The 22,096-nt window shown below is 35.1% G+C and overlaps 1 protein-coding gene across 17 annotated transcripts in view; it reads left to right on the top strand.

The window, feature by feature from the left end:
* Positions 1-22,096, top strand: part of DMD (dystrophin) — a 2,312,475-nt gene that overhangs the window by 849,923 nt on the left and 1,440,456 nt on the right. For all 17 annotated transcript variants that reach the window (XM_054251383.2, XM_035288503.3, XM_054251382.2 and 14 more), the window contains one exon: positions 12,994-13,117. In XM_054251383.2, coding sequence (XP_054107358.2) covers positions 12,994-13,117 — 124 coding nt within the window. The remainder of the gene's footprint in view (positions 1-12,993; positions 13,118-22,096) is intronic.

Below are 22,096 nucleotides of genomic sequence, written 5' to 3'. Positions count from 1 at the left end.
TCACACTCCTTGACTTTATAACTAATTCCTCTAATATAGCTGTATCTGATATTTTAGAATTTGTGGGGGTTTCTTAGCACTTAATTTTTAAGGTTGTGTTTTTCAAAGACGTATAAACAGAACTTACAAGTGTGACTTCTGTTCAACCTTGCCACACTTTAGAAATAAAAAAGAAAGATTACCAATGTTTTATGAAATGATTAAGATTCAATACCAAATTAAGGTAGGAAGATTATTTTAATGGCATTTCTACCTACTAGATGTCAAAATATTTTAGGTAAGTTTTACTTTGTGCAGAGAAACAATATTTCACCACAGTTTTATTCTGTTCTGTGCAATCAACCGTTCTAGGGGTGGAAAGGTGAATATCAATGCAAGATAACTCAGAAATTTCTGGCATTAATAGCTTCAAATATTAAATCGCTGAATTTGTATGCCAGGGCATATATTTTAAAAAGCAAAATTTTAATACATATTAAGTATATAATTTGATATGCCAACATTGACAGTAAAGAAGATGTACGATTTTAAGGACAATATTTTATATTTGGACTAGAATTCAGCTTTAGAAGCACATGTTAAATAGGCATATTTTAGGACAAGGTAAATGCCACAGAAATTGATTTTTTAGTATCTTTAAAACATGCATTTCAGTGCAATCTGGAATCATTAAATTTTACTGTTCTGAAACATATTATTTTATGAGTGATGTGCTTAAAATTACACATATAAAAGTAGAAATACATTTGAGACCTTGCAAATATAAGAAAAATGAGGTTTTTGATAGGAATGTCAATAGAGCAGTTTCTGCTAACTGAAGACAGCGTCCATTCTCATCTGTCATGTTCCAGGTGCTGTATAAACCATTGAAAAGAGTTTATAGGCTTTTTATTATAACTGGGAATTATAACATCTTTAGGTTTTATTTAATTTGATTGCTAGATGAATAGACTAATGTAATCGGAATATCAGAGCAAAGCTAATCTGTTTTGAATCTTGGGTCAAAACCTCTTTAATTAGAGAGGTAAATAAACACATTTACAAGTAATTTTTAAAAAGCATTTGTATGGTAGACTCAGAAAATCTGAGACAGGTCTCAACTAATTTAGTAAGTTGATTTTGTCAAGGTTGAAGTCGTGTGCCAGTGACACAGCCTCAGTGAGTCCTGATGACATGTGGCCACGGTTGTTAGTGTGGGGCTTGGATTTATACATTTTAGGGAGGTGTGAGATATCAATCAAGTACACTTAAGAAATACATTGGTTTGTTCCAGTAAGGCAGGAAAACTAGGTGGGGGTGGAGGCTTACAGGCTATAGGTAAATTTAAACATTTTCTGGTTCACAATTGGTTGACTTGATCTAAAGACCTGGGATCAATAGAAAAGAATGTTTGGGTTGAGATAAGAGATTGTACAGAACAAAGTTATCATGCAGATGAAGCTTTCAGCTAGCAGGCATCAGAGAGAACAGCCTGTAAAATGTTTCTTATCAGAATTAAAGTCTGTGTTGGTGTTAATGCCAGAGAGGTATAATGAGACAAGTCTGACCCCCACTTTCCTTCATGACCTGAACCAGTTTTTCAGGTTGAATTTTAAGAGCCCTGGTTGAGGAGGAAGTCTGTTTAGAGGGGGGTGTTAGATTTTTATTTTTGGTTTACGATATGTTTTTACTTCAAGACGAGTTTGGTAAGAGCTTTTAAATTTTTACCATTTAAACAAGAAGTAGGTGAAGATTGAAGAAATTAAGTAATTTACCCAAGAAAACACCAAAAAGATGAAAATAAGGAATTAAAACCTGTGGTGCTTGATTTTCAGTTGAGTGAGTGTGTGTGTGTGTGTGTGTGTGTGTGTGTACATGTGTATAAGTATATGTATGCATATGTATTTGTGTATATATATATGTCTGTGTGTATATATGTATGTGTGTTTTTACACACGCATACTTTGTTTTTTAAGACTGAATCTCATCCTTTCGCCTAGGCTGGAATGCAGTGGCACAATCTCAGCTCACTGCAACCTCCCCCTCCCGGGTTCAAGCAGTTCTCCTGCCTCAGCCTCTGGAGTAGCTGAGATTACAGGCGCCCACCACCACACCCAACTAATTTTTGTATATTTAGTACAGATAGGATTTTGCAGTAGTGGCCATGCTGGTCTCGAACTCCTGACCTCAAGTGATCCGCCCACCTCAGCCTCCCAAAGTGCTGGAATTACAGGTGTGAGCCACTGCACCCAGCCCTCAGTTCAGTATCTTTATAAATGCACCGCATTTACTTTACATTTAAAGCATGTTTAAACATATACATGTATCACACGTATTACAAAATAAAAGACAGTCATGTGGCCCTATCTTCCCCCCTTCCACAGACGGAGACACATACTATACAAACACACACATACGTGTATGTGTTGTGTGTGTGTATACAAACTATCTTGATTTGGAGAGGGGCTATTTATCTCAATAGTAGCTTGTTTTCTTTCGGTTAAATAGGATTTCCCCTTTAATAATCTGTAATTACAAAAATATAATAATTACCATGTAATCAATGCATCTCAGAGTCCTAAAACTATTTTTAGAACTAATAGGATTCATACTGAATTTCATTTGATATTTTTATAAGACCAACTTGATGCAGATTTAATTTGTATTCTATTATTCATTTTTTTTAAAAAAGCAAATGCCATGTGGAAACAAGCAGAGAGGGACAAGTTTTCCCAGAAGGAAAGTTGAAAGGGGAAGAGTAGAGAGAGGTTGATCAAGAAAACCTTCACAGATGATGTGTATCTTGAACTGAGTCTTGGAAGATGAATAGCAGTTCATCTTCAAATGGTTGGGGATCCAGGGTCAGGAGAGTACCTGTATGGTAATAGGGAATTAAAATATCTTCGCACTTTCTGAAACTCTGAATAAGAAAGATGATTTTTAAAAATACAGCAAAGTTGAAAAATCTTACCTTAGCTCTAAAATTATTTCTTCCTTATGTTAATACCAACAAAAATAATTATCGTTTTGTTCCTATTAATACTGAAACTTGCTTCCTAGCTAATTAAAATGTATATTCAAAATTGGTTTGATAAATTATCTGGTCTAGACCTAGAACCCTGGGACTGCATAATGGTTAATGTATTTCACAGGCATCAGCGTTTTCCTTTTAGGTTTCTAAGGTTGAGCCTCTTAAGTTTTTATGAAATTCTACATGCCAAGATGTTTAAAAATGTAAAATGGCCATTCATAAACCTAGTTCACTAATCAAATGAGTTAAGTCTGGGAGCTTGGAGGATTTCCACTTTCAGAGTTTATACATTTGGAAATGATGAGTTCCAAATGGTATATTGAAAGTGAATGAATTAAAATTTATGTAAATGTGTCATCTTGGTTTAATACTTTATGTGGCAGTCACCGTAAAGAAAATTAACAGAACACAGTCAGTGCTCCTCAGGAGGCTCTTCTGACATAATTAGCACAGTTACATAGCACTAATTCCATGTAATGTTTTACCATTCACAGTGCAAAATTGACAACTTCTTAAGTGCCAAACATTTCTCTAGTTCTTTGTGCTGTTTTTATGTGTTTTTGCCTTTAAATTTACTTTAAACATTTATATACACATAGGTATCTCCTGATATTTACCATAGAGGGTGTAATTAACTTAATTTACATCATTTTTATGGAAAATTCAACTGGATGAGATTGAGTCTATTTGTGCAATATAATACTGAGAAAAATTGTCTCTATCTGAATATTTGGTTATATATGCCCCATGCTTTTGATATTTTGAAACTTCCAAAAAGAGGAAGGTCTTTTTGAAAAACTATCTTGGGGAAGGGCGTGGTGGCTTATGCCTGTAATCCCAGCACTTTGGGAGGCCGAGGCGGGTGGATCATGAGGTCAAGAGATCGAGACCATCCTGGTCAACATGGTGAAACCCTGTCTCTACTAAAAATACAAAAAATTAGCTGGGCACGGTGGTGCGTGCCTGTAATTCCAGCTATTTGGGAGGCTGAGGCAGGAGCATTGCCTGAACCCAGGAGGCAGAGGTTGTGGTGAGCCGAGATCGTGCCATTGCACTCCAGCCTGGGTAACAAGAGTGAAACTCCATCTCAAAAAAAAAGAAAGAAAGAAAGAGAGAAAAAAAGAAAAACTATCTTGGTTTAGTAATATACATATGCAAACAAAAGAAAAAGAAAAAGAAAAAATTAAAGACAGTGCAATGGACTATACAAGCTTTAATTTCAGAGCTTTCTGATGAGTGTATTTGTAAGGGAGAAAAAAATCACTTCACTGCTAATTATAAATAATAACAAGTTGAGGTTTTAAAATATACTTGAAGAATAGAGAACAAAGTAATTACAGAAAAAAATTATCATTTTGAGAACAGAGAATAGGAAGTCATTTTTTATTAGCTATAGGAGATTTTGCCTGGGTGCATTGGCTCACGCCTGTAATCCCAGCACTTTAGGAGTCCGAGACATGTAGATCACCTGAGGGTCAGGGGTTTGAGACCAGCCTGACCAACATGTTGAAACCCTGTCTCTACTAAAAACACAAAATTAGCTACACATGGTGGCACAAGCCTGTAGTCACAGTTACTTGGGAGGCTGAGGCAGGAGAATCCCTTGAATTTGAGAGGTGGAGGTTGCAATGAGCTGAGATTGTGCCATTGCACTCCAGCCTGGGCAACAAGAGTGAAACTCTGTGTCAAAAAAAGAAAAAGAAAAGAAAAGAAAGAAAGAAAGAAAGAAAAGAAAGGATATTTGAAGCTGGATAAAGTTAGACTGCATTTCAGGGATAGAGTCTGTGATAACATACAGAGAAGTATATTAAGTACAGAGTTAAGTATGTGACGAAGGTAAGATAAGTAAGCACTAAGGAACATATTAGCAGGCTGTAGAGTACCATTATGAGCAACTTATGATATATAAGTTCATTAACTGCTTTTATGTGAGTTTTTAAAGTAAGGAAAAATACATGCACAGAATCCAAGATTGAATATGGCATTGGAAATAAGTCTTCAGTGTTTTCCTTGAGGGTTTTAAAGAAGGTAACTGAGTTACATCTGAATGATGTATTTTGTTGGTGATTAAATACTCAGTCTCATGTAGGTAGTGCAAAGTACAGTAGAAAATGCTATGTGCAAAGCACTTGGAAGAATAGATAGCACCTAATTTATAGGGATGAAGACATTTCAATCAGAGGAGTCTGTTCATTTGCCATGCATCTCAGCAAAGATAACTGAAGAATATTCAGTAGCAGTGAAATACGTGAAAATGACAGGACAAACCACAGAAAGTGATGAAGCAATAGTTGCTAAATTGATAAGGAACAAAAAAAAAAGTGCAATTGCTTCTTGGAAGCCAGGGACTGAGTAGCATCCAGGAAGGAGACTGTGTTCATTGTGCATTGAAAATGTCACTGAGCGTAACCATTGGATGTTGGCCATTGGCACTCAGGGAGAGTACATGGGAGGCTTTTGAAACCCTGCCTCTGCTTCCTCTTCACCCTTCCATCCTCACTGCTGGCATAAAGAGATGAGGCTATCCACTGGCAGAATATTGGAGAGAAAACAATGCTAGTAGCTGACAGTTAACTCCCAGAACTCTAAGAGATGGTGGTACATGTTAAGTATTAGAGTCTAGGCTGACTGCACATTATGTTTGGACAAAAAGAGTTTTAGTAAGGAAATCAGAGATGTTTGAAGGAATAAGCCCAAATGGAAGCAACATAAGATAAACGTAAAAATAAGATTTGGTTAGGAATAGCTCAGAGCTTGAATCAGGTAAGAATTGGGTTTAGTTTCCACTTATTTCCCAAGAAATCAAGATGTCACAATAATGATAGAAAAAAAAGAAAGAAGCTGCAACAGTTGAGAAGAGTCCAAACTCATTGATATGTTTCTTTGTTCCATTTCAGAAAGGAAGCATAACATATTCATCTCTGTGCTTATGAATAGATTCTTTTCCCAGTCAAAACACTCTCTTCAAACTGCCCTAGCAAAATTTGAAATTGCCTTTTAAAAATATGTAAATGAAAATAAGAGTGTAATCACTCTCCATACTATCTTTGTGTAAAAGGGAAGTTCAAGCACTGTATGCAATCCCTTTCCAAATTTATAAAATCAGACAAACAAATTGAATGAGAAAAAACCTTTTTGTAAAAATTCACATCCCGTTGTTTGAATTGATTTGAATTATCAGAACTACATGCCAACCAGTGTCCAGGCCTCCCTTAAAATCTTCACAGACAGAGAAGCAAACAGTTACCATGGTGTTGATTCCACAAAGCCTTCATTGTGTGCAGATAACTGATATATTTGGCAGAGCCTCTAGGCTAGAAGCTGATTTAATCCTAATTTATAGAGAAGGTGTTTTTTTATTATTCTTTTAAGAAGACCAGTGTGAGCTGAGCCCCAGTTCTTTGTCTAAACCATTTTTTATTTTGTCAAATGAATACTTCACTAAATCAAACTATTTGATAATGTGGACTAATGCATTCTCATGTCTGTTCTTTAAGGAGTTAATATCATGTCTGGCACATGATATTACTAAGTATATACAAAGCACTTAGTATATACTTTATGAAGGGGAAAAGGGAGACATTTGATCATTTTAAAAGGAAACATACAATTTTGCATTTTTCAGGAATATAAATATATAAAACTGTTATAAGATTTCTTTTTGAATGAAAATTATTTACTTTCAAGCCAAAAAATATAAACTTTCTTTGTTTTCTGTAATGAATCAAAGGTGGTGGTATCGCAGTTATGTCAACATGTTATAGGAGCAGAAAGGCTATGATCTCTTTCTTCCATATCATACAGGTCACGGCAGACATTCCTGTAACAAAAGATAGGTTAACAAGAGAAAAGCATAAGATATTTTTCTAATAAAAGCTTTAGGTTACATGGGAGCCTTCAGAAATAAAGACCCATTGACCCAAAGGAAAACTTTATTTTTATGCTTAAATTTGATAAAGAGTAGACAACCGTGTAGAAATGTGATCGGATAAAAAGGGAATGATCTAATATTAATAGGTTGAATGGGAAAACCAGCCAGGCCTGTCTGTGTAGAATTTCTTCCTCCTAGCATGGAGTAGAACCCCACTTGAATGAGGGTCTTATGACTTACTATAAAACAAAGGTATGTCAGAGAATGTTTTATGGCTAGCTTCTAGACAGAAAGGTGGGGGAAATACAGAGTTATAATTGTGGGTTTTATGACTGGCTTTGGAGGAGAGGGTTTTAGACTATGACTCACTTTGGGGAAGAATGTGGAGTTACAGACAGGAGGGCAGGAGAAGGTCAGAGAGACCTTGGTCCTGAGGCTACTTCTGAGGCCTTCCAATGTTCTTTAGTTCAAAGTTTCTACATGCCAAGGTGCCATACTTTGGAGTATCGTTTTCTGAGTTCCTACAGTGTTCAAACAAGACCAATATCAATTCTATGCCTAGTAGAAATCTTTTTCCAACAAAGGCTTTAACAGATTTCCTTTAGCTGTGATGCCAGCCTAGTACCTTGAGCCATGTTTGAGTTTCATGGACCTGTAAGTGGAAATGAGCAATCTTTCCTAGAGATATTTTAATCAAAAGAGGGTGAGACTAGAAAGATTAAGTTTAAAGGCTGAATTTGAGACTGACTGATGGATATTCCCATCTCACATTTATGAGTCAGAGGGTATTTAAAGTATAATTGGGTTTGACAAATAAATTTTACCAAAGTGGCCCAAATGCATTATACTAATGACCAAATTTTCAAAATATTTATAGAAGAGTCAGTGAAGAATTTTATTATAGTGGAGGAACAAGAATAAAAGAACAGCTCTGTATGACTTTAGAAAAATGAAGGAAAATTTGTTTCTATAACTATTTGAATAAAGGAGAAAGTAGAGGATACAGTTAGGTCTGTGAAGGCCAGATTACAAAGGATCATATTGAAATTTTGTTCTTTATTATAAGAAAAATGAGAAAGTCTTTAAGTGGTTTTATGAATGACGGTAACATAATCAGATTTGTTTTTACTATTCTATATTTCAAAGTAGCTAGAGAGAATAATTTGAACAGTTCTAGCAGACAAATATTTAATATGATAGATAACCCAAGTACACTGATTTGATCTTTCATGTTATACAGATGTGTTATATTATCACATGTACCCCCAAACTAAGTACGTCTATTATGCATCAATTAAAACAGATAGAAATGATAATTTTTCCAGTAGTATATAAAATAGATTAGAGGGTTCCATAAATATTGCCAAGAGGCCAAGTGAAAAGCTATTGCAGTATTTTTGGTCATATTTAATGGCAACACAAATTTGGGTTCTGACTATGGAGACAGGGAGAAGCATACATATTCAGGAGACAGAGAATGTGTGTGTGATGGATTAGACTTTGCAATACAGTAAACATGGGAAAGAAGAGTGTTTCAGTTGCTTTGCTGTAACAAAATATCATAAACTGGGTAGCTTACAAACCACAGAAATATATTTCTGCCAGTTCTAGAGTTTTAAAGTCCAATATCAAGGAAGCAGCAGATTGAGTGTCTTGTAAGGGCTGGCTTTCTGGTTCATAGATATTGCCCTCTCACTCTGCCCTCACATGGTGAAAGGGAATGCTGATCTCTTCAGATCATTTTAAGGGCTCTAATATCATAAGGGTCCTACCCTCTTGACCTAATCACCTCCCAAATGCCCCACCTTTTAATACCATCACATTGGAAATTAGGCTTCAACATATGAACTTTTGGGGGGCACAAACTTTAGTCACCATATCAGAGAAGAAAATAACAGATACGAGGGATGGTGATGCCCATTACTGATCTGGGGAATACTGATAGAGTACTAGTTTTGGGGAGAAGATCAAACATTAAATTGTGGCATCTAATGTTTGAGGAGATTTTGCAGCATGCAAGTGGAGACATCAAATATGCAGATGGTTAGATAGCTGTGCAATTCAGAAGAAATACCTGAATTAGAGGTATACATATCAGAATCATTGATAAACAGATTGTAATTCAAGACATGATCACTGATGTGATTTCTGGTGAGAGAGGATAATATAGTAGAGCAGAAGATGATTGATAATGAACTAGGTCTTGAACTCTATTACAAAATGATAGGGTGAAGGAAGATGGGCCTGCAAAGAAAAAATTACCACTGATCATAGAAATAGAAGACAAATCAGAATAGAGTGGCATCATAGAGAAGCCAAAAGAATAAATATTTCAAAAGGATAGTATGGTCAACAGTGTTAACTGTTACTAGATAGCAAGAAAGTGAAACTTTCCATTGGGCTCATTGACATGATAACTTTATCAAGCAGTGTTTTTGTTAAGAAACAGTACTAGGTGGATTAAAGGCTAAAATGGAAAGTTGGGAATATACTGAATAAACTGGACAAGTCTTGAAAAAGTTTGCCTTTGTAGAAGATAAGAAAAGGATAGAGGAGCATGAGGGACCAAGAAAGGGATGACCAGAAAAAATAGCAGTCAATAAAGTTTGGTTTAAATTTCTATATGAAGTGTTTTTTTTCTGATCTCACACTGCTATAAAGAACTACCTGAGACTGGGTAATTTATGAGGAAAAGATTTAATTGACTCATAGTTGTGCACAAAAAGCATGCCTGGGAGGCCTCAGGAAACTTACAATCATGGTGGAAGTCAAAGGGGAAGCAAACACTTCTTACTATGGTAGAGCAGAAGAAAGAGAGTGAAAGGGGAAGTGCTATACACTGTCTGATGACCAGATCTCATGAGAACCCAGTCAATATAAAGAGAACAGCAATGAGGAAATCCACCTGCATGTTCCAATCATCTCTCACCAGTACCTTCCCCCAACATTGGGGATTATAGTTCAACATGAGATTTGGGTGGGGACACAGAGCCAAACCATATCATGAAGAATGCACTTGTGAGGGAGAGGCTGAATTTATAATAAATAGATACTAGAAAATGGATGGACTCAGATGTTTGAGTAAAGTAAGAGAATAAATTCCAAAATGTGGGTAATGGGAATGACTTGAATTAAAAGAAGAGAAACTTGCTCAAATGTAGACAAGGGAATGAGAACGGTGGCTGCATGTGCAGGTCTGATGGTGTTTGGAAATAAGAAGTGAAGGAAGTTCTACTCTGATAATTGCACTTGTTTCTGTAAGGTAGAAAACAAGATCATCTGCTGAGAGAGCTTCAGAAAGAGAATGAGCCAGAATTTGAAAAAAAAAAAAAAAATTTTAAATAGTTCCTATGGAGACTCTGAGCCCAAGTTGAAAAGCAAAAGTATGACAGGAAGCTGGGTTCATTTGAGGCTGTTGATTATTGCCTTAGTTTGGGTTGCCTGAAGAATAGATCTGAAGAGGTTTTTGGTGCAAGAAGTTTATTTGGAAAGTGCTCCCAGGAATCAAAGTAGGGAAGTGAGATAAGAAAAATAAAGCAGCCAATAAAGGATGACACACATATAGGGATCAGGTTATTGCTGGAAGCAACTGGGGCTCAATCACGCAGGGAACTCTTTGAGACACTGTGTATCATACTTCAGGGTTGTCCAACTGAGAGGTAAAGGAGCTGGAATATTTACCAATTCTAAGCTCTTACTGGTTAAGGGTCACCCCTGAACTATTAACATTCCAGTACTCCTTGTCTGTCCAACATACTGGAGAGCCAATAAGTTGCTTATAGATGCTCGCAGGTTGAGAGACACAGGAAATTTTATGTTGGGCCAGAACTCAAAAATATTTTAAGATACTCTGATGATAAATATGCATTAATGATTATTGAAATATAATTCACTGGTTTGGGTAGGCAACCAAATGGCCATAGTAGGAAAGTATTTAATGAGATAACATCACTGAAGAGAGTGTGAGAAAAATATTTTTATGGCATGTAATTGTACTCTATATTTTAATCAACATTGTGAATGAAGAAATAGGAACCTGATAATCAAACTTGTGGATAAAAAATGTAGGAAATCTAAAAATCATATATGACACAATAAAAATCTATAAACATTTGTAATGTATGCACAAAGAAATTATTGACATTCAATGACATGGGATTTATAGGAATCAAGATCCATAGTCTCAATTTCAAGTTGAATGACTTGATAAATAACAACTCAATCTATATTCTATGAACTATTCTTTTTTTGATATGGAAGAACATAATGGTAACTGGATAAATTAAGTTCCTGGCCCATGGTACTGAGGTCAATTAATTTAATTTATCTGAAGCTCTATCTCATCCTATGGGCAGTTGGAATTGGTAATACCTAACAAAATAATTTTTTAAGAATGTAAAATGAGAATTTGTTTTTGTAAGGATTTTGTGTTCCATGAAGTTCTGTATCTGTCTAATTTTAAAAACAGTAGCTTGCAACTAATGTGAAAAATTCTAACAGGTTTATATAATTCAAAGTCCCAAATTTTGCATTCAATAGTTCAGCTCATAAGTTTGTGTAATTATGTTGTGGTATAACTGCCTTATTGATAGTTTATGTGAAAAATTCCTAAAAGTTTTAACCCAATTGAATTGCAATGTGAGTTGAAAATCTAATACTGAAGTGAAAATGCTTATTAAAACCATGGACTGTATCAATGAAAGTATTATAAACCAAAAAGGTAATTGTCTATTCTTCCCTATTTATACTACATACTACTGATACATTTCCTTTAAGTACCAAATTTAAGGAAATCAAGATACTGACAAACCATAGAATATCTACTGAAGTAACTCGGCATAGGGTAGGCTGATGATCAGGTATCTACTGATGGATCTGAAGAACTGATTTCAAATACTTACAATTTTGTATACTTTAGCCAATATTGTTCCAACTATTTTCCACCCCCCCAGCTCCTGGAAACTAACATTGTCTTCTGTTCCTTTGAGTTTGATATTTTTTTTTAGATTCCACATGTAAGTGAGATCATGTGGAATTTGTCTTTCTATACCTGATTTATTTCACTTAACAAAATTTCCTCCAGGTTCATACATGTTGTTACAAATGCAAGGATATTCATATTCTTAAAGATTTAATACTACTCCATTAGACACTTGGGTTGATTTTGTATTTTGGCTCTTCAATACCTAAATCACCCGATTAGAGTGAATAGTTTATCCCTGGTGACTCCAAAGATCTCTGCATAAAAAAGAATGTTTGAAAATAACAGAATAGGTGAGCTGATATTTATTGCAGCATGACAACGGACAGCAAAATGTAGTGGCTTAAAACAGCACTGACATTTCTCATAATTCTGCAACTTGGGCATTTCTTTTCTCTATGTGGCATCAAATGGAGCACTCATCTGTCTGTCTGCAGCTGGTGTTGAGATGGGTCACAGAAGGCTTTATTTGCATGCCTGGTGCCCCATGCTGCTTCTTGTGACCTCTGCAGATAGATAGAACAAGTTTCTTTAAAACATGATAACCTCAAGATCATTGCACTTCTTATTTAATGTTGCCTTCTCAGAATGTGTGCTCTAAAAATTCAAGCACTTATGTGTAGGAACTTATCGACACCTCACTTGCAATACTCTTACTATTGTCCCATTTGCAATAGAAAGTCACATAGCCAAACCCAAAGGCAATATGATTGGAGACTACAGAAGGGCATGAATATCAGGAATGTGGTTCAATGGTGACCACCAACAGGAATGTTTTTTTTCTCATAAATACTTCACCAAAATAAAAGGTCATCTTGGGAAGTAGTAATTTTTTGAATAGTGCAAACATTCAAGCAGAGGCTGGGTAATAGCTTATAGGAGATATTATAGAAGTGATTTTTTACATTGAGGTAAATAAAATGATCTCCATGATAATAAGACTCTAGATCAAAGCTGACTCCTAATTTGAGTCTACCTAATGGGCAAAATAGTGGTGCTATCAATACTAATAGAGGCATCAGGCAGGAGTCTCAGATTGATGAAATAGTGACAGATGTGGATAAATTGCATTTTCTATATAGAAGAAAGAGATAATCAAGAAATAATGACCTTTATTTTTTGCTGTCTTAGGTTGGATGTTGATATAACTGAACTTCACAGTTGGATTACTCGCTCAGAAGCTGTGTTGCAGAGTCCTGAATTTGCAATCTACCGAAAGGAAGGCAACTTCTCAGACCTAAAAGAAAAAGTCAATGTAGGTTATGCTTTTTTAAATATGTGTACTTATTTTGCGCTCTTGTAAACTCCATGTTTTGTTATCTGTGATTCTGTTAGTTGATAGAATTAATGCAATATGATAAAATGCTGTTTAATATATATTTAAAATATAGTTTAGGTAGCAAGCAAAATCAAAGTTTAGCCTAGAAAAATCTTTCTGGATTATTCTGTGACTGACTAGGAATGTGTTTCATAAACTTGCCTTAACTTACATATTATTTAACTTTAAATTAACAATTGTATAACATGAATTCATGTTGATTTCTTTTATATATTGTTCAGTCACTTCAAGGCTAGGCCTTGGCAAGCTTGCAGAATAGTATAGGGTAGAATAGAGTAAAATAGAATAGAATAATATAATAAATACCATATTTGGCACTTTGTTTATATTCTCACTATTATCAAAGAGTTATTCTTTATAGTTGTGAGTCTCTGTCATATATTATAAGATATTTAAGTATTACCTTAACTAAAAGATGGCCAGCTATTCTCAGTATTTACATATGGTAACAGATGCTTTGCTGTTGTTAATCCCTTTTGAGATGTTATAATTTTGACCTTCACAAATACAAAGTTTTATTAATTTGAATAAGCTGCTTCATCTTTAGGGAAATTGTCAAGGCTTTAAATTTTCAACTTCAACTATTATAAAACATGCATCTTTCTTTGTGATTGGCAGCAGTTTGTAAAAGAATTTCTAACAGGCAAACTAAATACAATGGGCAAGCTAAAGAAACAATGACTATAATGAAAAGTAATTTTATCTATGGGAAGGTCACATCTAAATGTGTATATTAGCTCTGTGTTATCTTTCCAGGATTCAAATCACAAAGTTCAAAATCTATTGTATTTTTACAAATGCAACATTACCTCACTTACATGATAATGTTTGCTATTGGGGTTGGAACTTTTGGAGAACACAAAATATATATATATATATTCTGGAAAAATAATATTTTTTAGACTGAAGAAGGGGAGACAATCTTGTCAACAGCTCTTTTTAGAGTTTACTTATAAATTGGAAAGTTATTTTAAATTACTTATTAGATTTATAAAATATGCTGTTGTCAGCATTATAATAGACTTTTCTAAACAGTTTCAAGAAATGGGAAATATAACTATATTGCTGATGTTTGAGTTTTAAAATTAAAATTAAAGATAATATATAATTAGTAGAAAATTAGTAAAATGTCTTTTTTCAAAATGTACTTATTTGAAGGCATATTCTTAGCTATGATTTTTGAGGCAAATTCTCTGAGTAACAGAAAATGAATTAGAAAATATTAAACTCTAAATAAGTTTGAAAGTTCACATTACATATTGATCACTGAGAGTATGAATCATCTTTGGCATTTTATTAGCTAATTAAAAATTGTTATTGATCTGATTCTTACAGTTTTCTGTCTGAGAGTCTGTTTCTTTATCTTAAAACAGCTTGGAACAGGCAGGAAATTTGAGTTCCAGTATTTCAGGAATACAAAATTTAAAATTTCCTGTTATCACTTGGTTACCTAAAAACTATTTGCATTTTATCAAATGTGTGAGCAGGACAGATTAAAAGTGTTAAAAAAAAGTACAGTATTTTATAAGTGGCTTTCTGATGCCTTGTGAGTCACCTTTATCAACTTGAACTCTCGTTTTCTGAAATAACAACATCGTACTTAATTGCCTACTAAAATAGGACATGAAATGATTTACCTAGATGATTCCTTCAGGCTAAATATAATGTATAGGTATTAAAAATCCTTGAGAGAAATACATAGTAATGATGATGGATACGCAATTTAGGCATACTTGATTTTCTTAGTACTTCACCTGTCAGTTTATGTAGGTTATTTTGAACTCATGGCAGGCCCGTGTCATGAACTTGAGTGGTGTTAATCCATTTTTAGGCCTCCATTAAAAATGGCTAAATATTGCCAACTCTTTTTTTTTTACTTGATTTCTTAATTTACTCCTTTCAAGTGTTTTTAGTCAATTAGCATATCATAGGCCATTATCAGTTCAATTTCATGTATTTTCAACAATGGAACTTTTAAACCTAAGCATAATTTTTTTCCTTGTTTATTGACCATGTGTTTATTCATGTAATTAACAAAACACACTTACTTAAAAACTGAGTTCTAGGGGAGCTTTCTAATCAAAATGTTCCTGGACCACAAATATTCACATTATCTCGGGAGCTTGTCAGACATATAGAATCTCAGAACTAGTAAATCTAAATTACATTTTTCAGGAGTGAGTCCTATGCACATAAAGGCTTGAGAATCAGTATTCTAGGACACTGTCACGGGCTTTACCTAGCAGTTCCCTCTCACATTCTTTTAATGTCACCACAGTTCATACTTTTCAGCAGAAATAACAGATTCTAACTGCTCAAATTATTTAATTGAGCACATGGTAACGTAAATTGGTAATAAAACACAAATGCCTCCTCTAATCACAAGGGAATTTGATACAGTGTCTGAAAATCTGGAGCTTGTACAAGGTTCTCTTGAAAGCCTTCCTATCAAGCTGTTATGATCTGGCTTTGGGCTCTTCATAGGATCTACACTTGCTGACACGCTTACAGAATCAACTTTTTACCAAGTCCCGCTGGAAATCATCAAGCCAGTTAATTCTTCCATTTCTTCTATCTCTATTACCTGTGTTTACTACCCAGAGTGTAGGTACCTTGATCCTATATTTTCTTCTTTCTCTTGTGCTCTTCTGTACTTTCTTTCCCTGGCTTTACTTCCTCTGCTTTTCCACACTCTCTCACTCTGCAGGCTCAAACCCTTTTTCAACACAAGTCTTCTATCCTGTATCCTTATTCTACTCATACATGGAAACCACTTTTACTCTCAAAAACAGCAGAATGACTCATCCCTTTTTGTACCCCCACTACTTTAGAATGACTGATTTCCTCACTTAACAGAGACAATTCCAAAGATACTGCTCTCTTTATTTAAAAACACCACTTTCCTTGCAGTTAATGGCTTCTGGTCATCTATTATCTACCATTTTGTCATATTATTTTCTCACTGAAAACTTTGGAACTAGGTTAATAGACTTTTTCACCCAAGTTGTTCTTTCATTCTTAGCAATTTCAGCACCCCTGTGGGCTGTCCTGCTATTGCCAAAAGTTTCTGTTTCTCTCATTTCCTCAATGCAGTTACCCGCTGTCATGATTATATGTAAATGTTGTCATTGTCAGGCATTAGTCCATTTCTTAAATAACATATTTTAGCAAAACCAGCAGTTCTTCATAAGCTTTCCATGCATCCTATTTTCTCCTTAATTTATCTCAACAATTACTTCAGGCTTTTGTGGGGTGCCTAAACTTTCCCCATCATTCACAGTAAATGACTTCATCTCCTACTTTAGTCAAAATAATATTTCTCAAATTATCGGTATTTATGCTAATGGTCTCTCTTTTTTTTTTCCATCTGCCTCGGTGAAGAGGCTGTGCTTCACCTGGTTGAGGCTGACCTCTGTGTGTGCGTTCTCAGTAGCATCACTGTCTATGTATTAAGGTACCTGCGTCCATTCAGCTATGTATCCAGATTGTCAGAAATCTATGTTCCAGGTCTTTATCATTAGCCTTTAAACTAGTTGTGTTTTCATCTTTTAGAAAGTATCAGGCTGGGCGCCATGGCTCATCCCTGTAATCCTAGCACTTTGGGAGGCTGAGATGGGTGGATCACAAAGTCAGGAGTTTGAGACCAGCCTGGCCAATATGGTGAAACCTTGTCTCTACTAAAAATAAAAAATTAGCCAGGTGGCGGTGATACACCTGTAGTCCCACTACTTGGGAGGCTGAGCCAGAAGAATTTCTTGAACCCAGGAGGAAGAGGTTCCAGTGAGCTGAGATCATGCCACTGCACTCCAGCCTGGGCAATAGAGCGAGACTCTGGAGAGAGAGAGAGAGAAGGAGAAGGATAAGGAGAAAGAAAAGAGTCCTCTCCTGTGAACACACATGTGAATACTTACGTGCCTTATCTTACTCAACCTCTTTGTAGAACTAGAACCTCTTAGCCACATATCCCTCATGAAATTCTTTTCTCACTTAACTAATGGGATAATGCTTTCTCCTGATTAATTCTTTTACATTTGTTCCAATTCAGTTTTTCTTTAGTATTGATATCCTTCACAGTCCTTGTTTTTCTTCTCTGGATATCCTCATTCATTCTCATTCAAATAGTATCTATTTTCTAATGAACCCTTCCCCCATATGTATTTTTAGCTCACATCTCTTTCTTAAAGCCCAGGGTGACATATCTGAATGCCTAATAGACTATTTTAATTGAATGTTTGCCTAAAATATTAAATCTCATTATTTCCCCAGATCTACTTTATTCTTACTCCTTCCTTTCACCAGGCAAACAGCCTAATCCAGAAACCTGACAGCTAACTGGTTCATCTAGATTTTTTTTTCTACCATTCACAAGTCCAATCCTTGACAAGTTCAATTAATCCTGCTCCCTTAACAACTCTTGAAAATGTCCACTTCCCTCTATTCCCATCACCAAAACCCTGATTAAAGCTAAAATCATGGCTTACTTCCATTTAAGATGACAATCCCCTAGCTGGTCTTCCCTGCTACTAATGTTATATTCCTTTAGAAGTTTTCACATCACCTCTGCCAAAGCTAACTTATTAAAACATAAGTATGATCTTGTTATATCTCTGTTTATAATCATTTGAGAAAGATAAAATCAGCTACTGATACCCAGGAGCTGGCTTGGCACTTCAGTTAGGCTTTGGAGCTGTTAGATGTTGCCTTGGTACTTGTAGCTAGTCTTTGATGTTCTCTGGTTGAATATAAACAATTGCTAAGAATGCCAACTTCATACAGGGCCACTCCACGGTTGTGATGAATCAAGATAAAAGCAAGATCACTTTGTAATCATATCTTAATACAGACAAAAAGAATAGCATTGTCTAATCTACCCCTAATGACCAAATATCACTACTCATCTTCATTAATGTGACACATTATGCTTCTTTGCTAAACACAGCTTTAGCCTATCTGCATTCCTCCTGCCATCTAGCCAAAAATTTTATGATACTCTACATAGAACTACCCTCCTTCCTTACAACATCCAATCAAAGCAAAGCCCCATTTCCTTGATGCCCCCATCAGGTATACAAGCCCACATCATAAAATAAGCTTTTTATAGCATACTCTTAGAGATATAACGCCATACTTCCCTGTGATAGACTGTCTCTCCTGTGGCAGCATATAAATTAACTTTGATACTCTATGAGTATGTTCCCAATGGTCTTTGTCTTTAAAGTATTGACAAAGTTAGTGTGTTCATATTGCCCTCACAAAGCCTACAATGATCTAATTTTAGTTTACTTACACAAACTAATTTCTAGCCATTTTCACTTCAATTCCATTATTGGTTTCTGGAAATTGAGGACTTGAATGTGAAATAGTTTTAGTTTTATGTGTCTGTGCTTTGTTTTTGGTGTCCCCATGCTTAGCACATAACCCAGCTAATGTTTAACTACATGGATATGTGATTTTTCTCAGCTCTGCAGTCACATTTTAAGACAGGATCTATTACCAATATGAAGCATTAAACAATTTCTGAGTAAACATTGGAGTGAATAAGTTACTTTTCTGTCAAAGGGTAAAACTTCATTATAGAACCTTAAATGAGTAGATTCTTAATTACTTCTAAAGTCAGAGTAGACTGATAGAAATCCATAACTTATTTTCATAATATTAGCGATGTCACATAAAGAGGAGGGTTTTTAAAAAATTATTTATTAATTTTTATTTGTAGAAAGTGATTTATTTAGAGAGAGAGAAACAGGAGGAGAGATAAACAGCTAACTCTGACGCTGAGTGAGAGAATCCAGAAAGATGGAATCCAGGAGAGGAAAGCAGCTTCCACATTGAGTGTAAGGGAATAGAGAGAGAGATGGAGTTTAGGAGGGGAAGACAGGCTTCCACAAGAGAGTGTGGAAGGGGACTTCAGAGGGGAAATCCAGGAAAGAGAAAGATGGCTTCCAAGGGGACCCAAACATGGAGTCCCAGAAAGAGGAGGTTTTTAAGAGGTGCTAATAAAGAAGGAGGAACAGAGTTCTAAAAGACGTTTTAATCACTGTATTGAGGAATTTGTGAACTTCCCTGTTTTGTAGTCTTTGCTTTAAATTATCTTACTTTTGTTCATTTTATTGAATATTATATAACTTAGTTGCCTTTTATTTTTTGTTTAAGTTACCCATTTTAGAATTTATAATTCTTCTGATCTCTAAGAATTTTCATGAGCCCATATTATATTTTATAATTAATGACTCCTTTCTGATATATTGGTTTACTGATGACTTTTTTAGCTTCTGTATACTTTACTTGTGTGCTAAACATTTTAGAATCTGAGTACTGGCTTGTAAACATGTGATCATAGATTATGCAAATACTGACTAAAGTGTTTATTATTCTATATGTTAATAAAATGATGTAAAAACTATGTGTTATATTATAAAATGTAGACCCTGTTAAGGTTAAAAATATTATATGTATATACATATAGGCACATATATGATAAACAGAGATCTATAGAAAAAGAGGTTTAGAAAAAATATATAGAAAATATTTAGAAAAAAGATATAGAAAAAGAGATCTATAGAAAAACAGAAAAGCTGGATGACTTCATAAGAAAAAATATAAAAGATAATATTGTCAAGGGCAGAGGTATTTTTATGAACAAGGTAATTTCAAGGAGGTGGTTGTAGTCATTATCAATACTGAGTGCTATAAGAAGTGTTTTTCCTGACAAGAAATTTAATGACCTTCACAAAGAACTTTTGTACAGTAGTGAAGTCTGAACTCTGACTCTAGGTATTTTCATTGTACTAGTTGAATTGAAACTAATTGAAATATTAGTCCAAATTTCATTGAAGATGAAATATATAAAAGAAAATGAAGACCATGGTTGAAGAGTATTCAGATAATACCCTTGGTCTTGAAAACAACAGAAAGGGGTATATGTACAGTATATATGTGTGTGTACATATGTGTACATACACTCATACATGAGAGAGAGGAGGTGGAAGATCAGAGCCATGAAATAAAAAGAGAGAGGTAAGATTCTACCAAGTTTTGACATGTGGATTGTATATTGTATTTTTTCTTTTGTGCTTAAGTAATTGTTTATTACCATTATCAGGACTTGAGCTGAAGGAAAGTTGGATGTGCCCAACTCCCAATCTAATATGCAGTCTTTAGAATACTTTTATTTAATCCGTTCTGCATTAGTGAGCTTGCAGTACCTATCCCCATGGACTGGTCTTACAACCACTTTATGTAAAGCTAACAGAGTTTGTTATGAATTTATACTGTAAGAGAGCATTGTGGGTAAGAGGAGAGACCATAATATTGTATATGGAGGCATTATGCTAAAACAGAGTTCACCTTATTATGTAACTACTATGTACCAGGCACTTTCATGGAGACTTGAAATAGAGTGGAAAAGAATATAGATAAGGATACCTAACCTTATATAGTTTACATTCCAGTGGGAAAGATGGAAATGAAGCAAGACTATTCCAAGGAGCAAAATAAAATGAGAGTTAGGGTATGTATGTGTGTGTAGACAGAGTGGCATTAAAAGGCCTAGCTGAAAAAGTGGCATTTGATGGGGAAAAAAGCCCAAATAACTAATTTAGGGCCATTTTAGGCATGGGTGAAAGCAAATGCATAGCCCTGTAACAGGAGCATGCCTGTAACATCAGGGAACCACTGAGTGTCTAGCTGCAGCAGAAGCAGCATGATGCTTAGTAGCAAAAGAATTCAGAAAGGTTAAGGAAGTAAGTTAAGATCAGGCCACGGTAAGGACTTGAGCTTTTACTCGGCTGCTAGAGAGTTGAGCTGAACCCTGTTGTTTCTGTCTGCTGTGTTAATAATATATAATCAGAGAACAAAGGTTGAAATGTAAAGACATTAATATCCTATTTTGAAACATTCATACTTCTCAGAGACGATGGGGTACTTTGTCTAATGTGGTAGTAGTGAGCATCATGATAACTCACTTTCTGGATATGTTTTGAGGTTAGACCCAACAACAGCACTTTCTGATGCATTGAATGTGAGGCTTGAGAGAAAGAGAGGGGTAGAGGATTCTGTTTTTGGCCTAAACAATGGAAAATATAGATTGAGTCCTAGGACACTCCAAAGTGAGGGCTCAGGCACATGATTAGGAACCTGCAATAAATTGAGTAAAAATGACCTCCGAAGTTGGAGGAAAACTCTATGTTCAAGTAATACATGAAGCCAAATTAGCAAATACTTCTGAGAAGGAAAAGGAATCCTCTGAATCAAATGAAGATGATAGGTAAGGTGAGGACTGAATATCAATCATTGAATGTAGTAGTTTGGGGGCCAATGGTGAGACTGGTAAGAGCAGTTTTGATGGGACTGAGTAAGAGAATAGATGTGAGAGCCAGTTTTTGTTTTTGTTTTGAACCAGTTTTTACTTTTGCAACAGAAACCTGTGGAAGGCCCATTTTCCCCTTTGTTGATAAGCAATCACTTAAAATGAGGGCAGTTATCTTCTTTGTTCAGAAAAATATTTCTCTTTAGAATTTGTTTTTGGTTTTTGTGTTTTCTGTGCTTTTTAATGTATATTTCTTTGAGAAAATGAGAGATGGTAGAAATTTTAGGAAGTACTGATCCAACCTACTTTGAAACAGAAGCTCGTATATTTCATTTGAGGACAAATGTATGGGTGGCCAGATCCCAAGAGAAATAGGGATTTTCAGTGATGTTTATTTAGTACTTTTTTTTAAAAAAATACTCTTTATATGTAGTTATTTGGACGCTTCCATGAACAAGGTACTCTGATCATCTCTGTGTCAAAAATGTTTCCTAAACTTCTTTTTAAGATGATTGAGATTACCTTGAACTAGAATGAGCACATATTTCAGTTTGTCTGGTACAGTTATAGCTTATGTCAAGCCATTT

This window comes from Callithrix jacchus, chromosome X (genome assembly GCF_049354715.1).
Source record: "Callithrix jacchus isolate 240 chromosome X, calJac240_pri, whole genome shotgun sequence".
Lineage (NCBI taxonomy): Eukaryota > Metazoa > Chordata > Mammalia > Primates > Cebidae > Callithrix > Callithrix jacchus.
The sequence above is the reverse complement of the archived record's forward strand: the minus strand, read 5'-3'. Positions and strand labels throughout refer to the sequence as shown.